Raw genomic sequence first — 7,876 nt, 5'->3', positions numbered from 1 at the left:
ACACAGAAGCACGTCAGTCACCATGTTACAGTCCCGCAGCTGATAATAGGGAATGGTGGTAAAACAGGAGCACGTCAGTCCCCATCTTACAGTCCTGCAGCTGATAATAGGGAATGGTGGTAACACAGGAGCACGTCAGTCCCCATCTTACAGTCCTGCAGCTGATAATAGGGATTGGGGGTAACACAGGAGCACGTCAGTCCCCATCTTACAGTCCCGCAGCTGATTATAGGGAATGGTGGTAACACAGGAGCACGTCAGTCCCCATCTTACAGTCCCGCAACTGATAATAGGGAATGGTGGTAACACAGGAGCACGTCAGTCCCCATCTTACAGTCCCGCAGCTGATAATAGGGAATGGTGGTAACACAGGAGCACATCAGTCCCCATCTTACAGTCCCGCAGCTGATAATAGGGAAGGGTGGTAACACAGGAGCACATCAGTCCCCATCCTACAGTCCTGCAGCTAATAGGGAATGGTGCTAACACAGGAGCATGTCAATCACCCTCTTACAGTCCTGCAGCTGATAATAGGGAATGGTGGTAACACAGGAGCACGTCAGTCCCCATCTTACAGTCCCGCAGCTGATAATAGGGAATGGGGGTAACACAGGAGCATGTCAGTCCCCATCTTACAGTCCTGCAGCTGATTATAGGGAATAGTGGTAACACAGGAGCACGTCAGTCCCCATCTTACAGTCCCGCAACTGATAATAGGGAATAGTGGTAACCCAGGAGCACGTCAGTCCCCATCTTACAGTACCGCAGGTGATAATAGGGAATGGTGGTAACACAGGAGCACATCAGTCACCATCTTATAGTCCTGTAGCTAATAATAGAGAATGGTGGTAACACAGGAGCACGTCAGTCCCCATCTTACAGTTCCGCAGCTGATAATAGGGAATGGGGGTAACACAGGAGCACGTCAGTCCCCATCTTACAGTCCTGCAGCTGATTATAGGGAATAGTGGTAACACAGGAGCACGTCAGTCCCCATCTTACAGTCCCGCAGCTGTTAATAGGGAATGGTGGTGTGGGTGCAGTTCCGGACTCTGGGCCTGATTCAGAGCCGCTTGTAAGCGGCCGCTCGTTCACTCCGAGCAATGTTCGCACATCTGCGCATGCGTATGGGTTGTAATGCGCATGCGCCAACCAGTCAGTGCGGTCAGAAATCGTGTGCTCGCAAAATAACGAATGCCTGCTAATTTGAGTGACAGAATGAGGCGTTTGTGGGTGGTAACAGGGGAAGGTGCTTGAAAACGGGGAGTGGAGATCCGAACGCAGGCGTGCCAAACGGTCAAAACGGGTGTTTAATGGGTGTATATAATTAACAAAGCAGCGTCATCGACCACATCACTTGGTTGTCTTTTAGCCTGAACTGCTCGCATGATTGCGGTAGGAAAATGCTTCCACATGAATAGCGAGCAGTTCAGACGCCTTTCGATGTACTCGATTAATCTAATAAATAGCAGAGATGACGTATGATGCGAGCGGCCAAGGGGCATCTTTACAAAATAGCGAGCGCATGTTTCGTTCGCACGCTCAGACATAGAGGTGTCAACACACCGCAAAGAGCGAGCGCTCAATTTAAAAATCCGGCCCCTATTTTAGAACGACTGTCCGCAAATAGCGTCCGGCTCTGAATCAGGCCCTCTGTCCCTGCCACCTGTGATGATGAGTGGTACCAGCAATTGTCCCCCGGAGTCAGATAAATAATACGCCAGGCTTAACGCATTTCAGACCACACCACACATATGCACACATTCTAAGTGATGTTGGTATTTGAGACTGGTCCCTTTACATTACTTTCATAATATATATATACTGTGATTTGTACAAATACTTCAATACCTTTTTTAAAGGTATTTCATATCTATGATAACCTACTAGTTAGAGCCTTTTGATGTCATTTGTGCTTGCTGTATATACTTTTTTGACTAGCTATTGTGTTGCTATAATATTATCAGGTCATTGTACCATAATGGGTGATAATTATACCACCACTGATTTTTGAGATTCTTTGTAATATTTCACTTGGCTTCACAATACCTGTGATATTGCAATCAGTCTTATGTTTGTGTCCTTATGTTGTCTGTTTTTTTGCTTCTTTCATTTGTTTACACATCTCTGCTGCTTCTCTAGCAGTAAGATTGTTTGGGTGTTAGTGGGTCTGTACTTGCAAACACATTTTTAATGCATATTTAATAAAAGTTATTTATTAAGACTATGAATTTTTGATACACACATTGTATATTAGAGTGCCCTCAAAAAGAGAGTTTTCTTTCTTCTCTTCCATCCACACCGGATCCTTTGTCAGACGGATTGTTTGAGGAAGTGGGGCCCCAAATTGGTGTCTTGCTTAGGGCCCCATGATGTCTAAATCCGCCTCTTCTCACCAGTGTGGGTCTTTATGCGCAGCGGCAACCTCCACTCCACCTCCTCTGTGGCACCTCGGCAAGGCGGACGCTGGCAGCTGGGCGTCCCTCTGCTCTCACAGGAGGTGGTCCTGTAACAGTATTCTTGGGGACCTCAGCTGCCATTTGGCGGGCAGGAATGGCGTTCCGGGGCAGATAGTGCCTTATGGCCCCTCCTAGGTGGACATTTCTCTCTCGTCTCCACGCCCAGTGATCGTCCCCTCTCATCACCTAGTAAAAAACATAAAAACATAAAATTATAATTCAACTTGTCAGGGACATAGGGGTTTAGTCATCATGACGTAATTATCAATGGTGATAATATCGGGAAAATGAGGCTCAGATTTTCGTTCTTGACCGACAGATTGGATAATGGAAGGAATGTGTTTCTGGATGTTTTCTAACCATTTTATCTGTAAAACGCTAAAACAATCATTCATACACACTATAACATAAATCAGGCCGATCACCCGATTATTGACAAATCGCCCCAATAATTGTATAGTGTGTAGGTAACATTACTCCCAGTGTGGCCCTTGACATTCTCATCCATGAACTTAATCTACTACATTACTCACCTCTTCCAGCTGTTCTGGAGCCACGTATGTGCGGTGCTGGATCCTGGCCCAAAATGCATCTTTTTTCTTCCGGAAGAACCATAATGGATGCACCCAAGAAATGTCATCATACATTCTTATATAGAACAGTTTATCTTCTTCCATTTGATTGGCCAGAAAGCTATAGAAACAGAAGAACACAGTAATAATAAGCATCACATCTGCAAACATGTCTAAATTACCAGTATTACAGAGGACCTACCATGTTTTCCACAGCTCCTTGTATGCCAAGTGCAAGGCTATGGATAGACTGTGGTATGGAAGGGTACAGCCCTTCTCTGGGCATAATGGTGTAAAGGGCCTCTCTTTACTGAACACAATTTAGTAATGAGATTTCCATAGATAATTTCCTCTCCAGCTATTGTATCATTTATCAACTATCCCAAACGATTCCTGTTTTGGTAGCGCCATCTCAGGATGGCAGTAACAGAAAGAATCATCTTTTTAAAAGAATGGGCATATCGTTCCTCCCCCAGAAATAAATAGTATTTTGGGGGATAATGTTGTATTTTTATATTATGCTGTCAGGTATACTGATGTCCTGGCCATGTACATACTAAGAGGAGAACTCTAGAGTGATAACTAACTTTTACAGCTCTGGATTTTTGTCTCCATGGCAGCTGGGTATTGGTGCTCACTTTCCATGGTAATAAATCACTGTTGAATCACTGTGATAAGTACACTTATATTGCCACGATAATCATTGATAAAAGATTAGACTGGCCAGTACATTGCTGTGTCCTGATGTTACACTGATAGCTACGGTATAATTTGGGATGTTTAGTTTGAACTCAGGAAACTTTATTGTCTGGAAGTACAGTAAATTATATTTAGATGAGTAAATAACCCCTGACTTGTTTAGTCAGTTCTTCTGGAGCATTTTGCATTCTGGTCTCATCTGATGAATCAATGAGGTAAAATACTTACAGTGCGCAGTAAAAGTTGCCGATGGTGTATTCATCCACGGTGAGACCAGCCCTCTTGAAATAAATGAGGGCCATCGCCAGTAAGTACTAGAATAGAAATACCAGATACATTATTAGATGTAGAAATGTGTGTATACATACACCAGCAGTACTATTGTCCAATGTTGGGAATAAAATTGGTAACATAGATATGGGATTTGGGAGCGTAGTTTTGGAGGATCTAAATGTGGTCTAGTAAAACCCACTCTAGGATTTGCTTGGCAGGGTGCTGACCACCGAGGAGGGCACATTATAATTTTGAAGGGCAACATTTTGGGCACGAAGCATTGCTAAATCTGAAACATATAGTTATTGATATGCATTTAAATATGTACATAGAATCACTGAATATTATTTAAACCCTTTTGAATTCAATTCAGTAATTCATAATATGCCACACAATAGTGCACCCACCAATTCATAATATGCCACACAATAGTGCCCTCACCAATTCATAATATGCCACACAATAGTGCCCTCACCATTTCATAATATGCCACACAATAGTACCTCCACCAATTCATAATATGTCACACAATAGTACCTTCACCAATTTATAATATGCCACACAATAGTGCCCCCACCAATTCATAATATGGGGCATTTTTATCACAATCCACATTTATTAATGCTCACGACTTTCAAATGAAGTAATGTAGGTAAGTAAGTGTATGAGTACGATGCAGATAAATCGGTGGTGGTTCTATAATGGGCACAGGTCATCATATCTTTCTGGCAAGGTATTGGGAAAGATGGAGACTCCACAACAGATAGCAAAGACTTGGTCACTGTGCCAGATACATTGCTGGATAGATGGGCGTACAGTCGGGAGCAAGTATGGGGAGGGGCACTACATGGGCACAACCACAGCCAGCACTGGTATGGGGGGTGTCTTACTATGAGAGCCCCCTCATCTCTTAGCATGCCTCTGTGATAACCTTACACACAATGATCCTTATGTCAGAAGAGAAAGTCATTGGTATATGTTGGGAAGTACATTACTGGGAGCGACATGGGGAACTTCCATAATGAGAGATACAGCAAACACTAAAACATATGAAGTTGGAATCCCCTATAAAGTGCTGTATAGTGAGAGAAGTACTGGCTAATAATAATAAGGAAATACCTTGTCAGACATCCACATTTTCTTATCCCTCCTGAGAAAACGCTGGATTGTAGGTAATTCTGAAATGAAAAGCATGAAATGTAAAAAGGATTGAAGATATAGTGGAGAAAATGACAGGATTTCATTGGTTGATAGGTAACTGCCTTTCTACATAGCTACACTGGCGTCACAAGGGGGGTGCGGGCTGCACTGGGTGACACCATCCGAAGGGGGTGATACCAAAATAGCAGAGCTGCTCTGCTATTTTGGTGTCACCCAGTCGGATGGTGTCACCATGACGCCAGGACGTGGAGAGAGGCAGGGAGAGACTGTGGGCTGCCCCAGTAACTGCAGGAGCGCTGCGGAAGCCCACTGTGTGCCTAGAACAGGATGCAGTAAGACCCCCAAGATCGGCACACATAAGGGGTGTGACTTCGTGGGTGAGATCACGCCCCTTTCTGCAAAGCCACTCACCCTATGGTGCGCAGAAGGACTCAGACCGACCGCACTAGGTGTCACCAAGATAGGTGACGCCTCTGCATAGCTACCCATATAATAGTATTCATTATGCTATAAATGTAAAACATAAAGTAATGTAGCATATAAACAAAAGTTTGCAACTGAATCTTCTCTTATTAAAGTTTAAATCTTCCTGTACTGGGATGAGCTTACTCTGCCACCATGCTTTATAGGGGTTTGCTGAATGTTTTGTACCCATTGTGCTGGGATGGGCTTACTCTGCCACCATGCTTTATAGGGGTTTGCTGAATGTTTTGTACCCATTGTGCTGGGATGGGCTTACTCTGCCACCATGCTTTATAGGGGTTTGCTGAATGCTTTGTACCCATTGTGCTGGGAGGAGCTTACTCTGCCACCATGCTTTATAGGGGTTTGCTGAATGCTTTGTACCCATTGTGCTGGGATGGGCTTACTCTGCCACCATGCTTTATAGGGGTTTGCTGAATGCTTTGTACCCATTGTGCTGGGATGGGCTTACTCTGCCACCATGCTTTATAGGGGATTGCTGAATGCTTTGCACCCATTGTGCTGGGAGGAGCTTACTCTGCCACCATGCTTTATAGGGGTTTGCTGAATGACACATGTATCAGAGATGGAGGGATGAGCACAGCCGCTTGTGTCCCGCTCTGCACATCTGTCCTTCCCTGTATCAGGCCCAGTAGTCACTGATAAACTCCACTTGGAAGAACCAACAGTTGGTAAAATTCATCCATCACCAGAAAATGGGAAGAGAGGATTCTACAAACTATTAGGTATTCTAAGTAGAGTTTTTCAGTAAATACTGATTATTAAGCATCAATAGTGAAGTGCACCCTGAGATATTATGTGTAAGTGATAATAAATAATAAGAGAATAAGCCTTACCCAGCAATTCACAGAAAGCCTCTCTCTCCTTCTGTCCGAGGAAAGTAGACAGGGAATCTCGGCTGCTGTCTACTCTCCTCCTCTTAGCAGGATGTAACTCGGCTGGCGTCCTGTGATTAGAAAGTTTTCTCTATTATATATGATATTAATGATCAATTACAGTATTTTCAAATTAAAGATAATGGATACTATTTAGCATCCTTACATGCCCCTCTGCAATTCATTGTTTGCTGTATTTTGTGTGCGCCCAGCACAGGAGGGTAACATACCGCTTTTGGGAAATGCCATCATAAAATGGGGGTGCAGCTACTTTTGCAGGATTGTAGTTCTGGCTAATATGCTCATAGTGATAACAGTTATAGAGGGGTATTCAATATGGGAGCGCAAACATTGTTTTTGCGTTAATATCGGAGGTATGACATCATTATCGCAGGTTTTACTTTTACACCGTATTCAATTTCAAAGACTTATCGCAGTTTTGAAAAGTCTGTGATAAAAAACGGTGATAACTTTTCACCATTGAATAGGTGTCGAAAAAAAGTGCAGGCAGAATTGGGGTTTAGGGGTGCAGGCTTAAAAAAAATAGCCTGCACCCCTGGGAATGACATTTAAAAAAGAACTGTGTAAAAAAAAAAAAAAATTAGGGACATCCCAAAAAATGAAATAAAAAATTGGGGTGAAAAGAAAAAAAATTGGGAAAAAATTGTTTAACAATAGGGAAATAGGTTCAGGGCTATTCTGCATGTATGGGGCAGGTGTATTGTAGAATAGATTTATAGCGGCAGGTGCACAAATGCAGAATTTAAAAAAACTGACTTTAGGGACTTAAAAATATGCTAGTACCCATTTTCATGTACCCCAAATTTGATGGGACCACTTAAAAAAACGAAAAAAATAACCTAAGTGCTCTTCTGCAACACTTCTTCAATGTCGGGAAAAAAACACCTGCTGCGGCTATTTAAATCCCCGACTTTCATTTAACGGCTAAAACGGGGGTACCCATAGTGATCCCCCATGTTTTTACTACTTTAGGGGGGGTCTTACAATTTTTTAAGGAAAAATTTGTAACTTTACGGAAATCCAACTTCGGAGGTTCCCGTTTTCGTTAATTTTATATTGAATACGGGGATAAGCAGGCGCGCGCCCGATACTTTAACGCAGGTAAAAACTCCGATATGAAACGTTAACTTCGACAGTGAAGTTAACGTTTCATATTGAATACCCTCATAATGTAAGGTTATAATGTCATCCTAATGAGAGTATAACAGCAATCCCCAATTAGTGGCCTCTCCTAAGTGCTAATAGTAATACAAATGGTTTTGCAGGTGGAAACTCTGCAGCCACCCACAGATCAGGTCATTCCTCTGTAAATGTGCTTTAATCTTAGTTATAT

The 7,876-nt window shown here is 43.0% G+C and overlaps 1 protein-coding gene across 1 annotated transcript; it reads right to left on the bottom strand.

Annotated features, from left to right (window-relative positions):
• Positions 1-2,408: 2,408 nt before the first annotated feature.
• On the bottom strand, positions 2,409-6,771 carry LOC148521196 (speedy protein 1-B-like). Its single transcript, XM_088475569.1, has 5 exons — positions 6,753-6,771; positions 5,123-5,181; positions 3,959-4,044; positions 2,993-3,152; positions 2,409-2,645 (listed from the first exon to the last, which is right to left on the bottom strand). The coding sequence occupies exons 1-5, from the start codon at positions 6,769-6,771 to the stop codon at positions 2,409-2,411; spliced, it is 561 nt and encodes a 186-aa protein (XP_088331695.1).
• Positions 6,772-7,876: the final 1,105 nt, after the last annotated feature.

Source organism: Taudactylus pleione, unplaced genomic scaffold (genome assembly GCF_031769625.1).
Source record: "Taudactylus pleione unplaced genomic scaffold, aTauple2 ptg000173l, whole genome shotgun sequence".
Classification (NCBI taxonomy): domain Eukaryota; kingdom Metazoa; phylum Chordata; class Amphibia; order Anura; family Myobatrachidae; genus Taudactylus; species Taudactylus pleione.
Note: the sequence above shows the minus strand (reverse complement) of the source record. Positions and strands in the feature narration are given on the sequence as shown.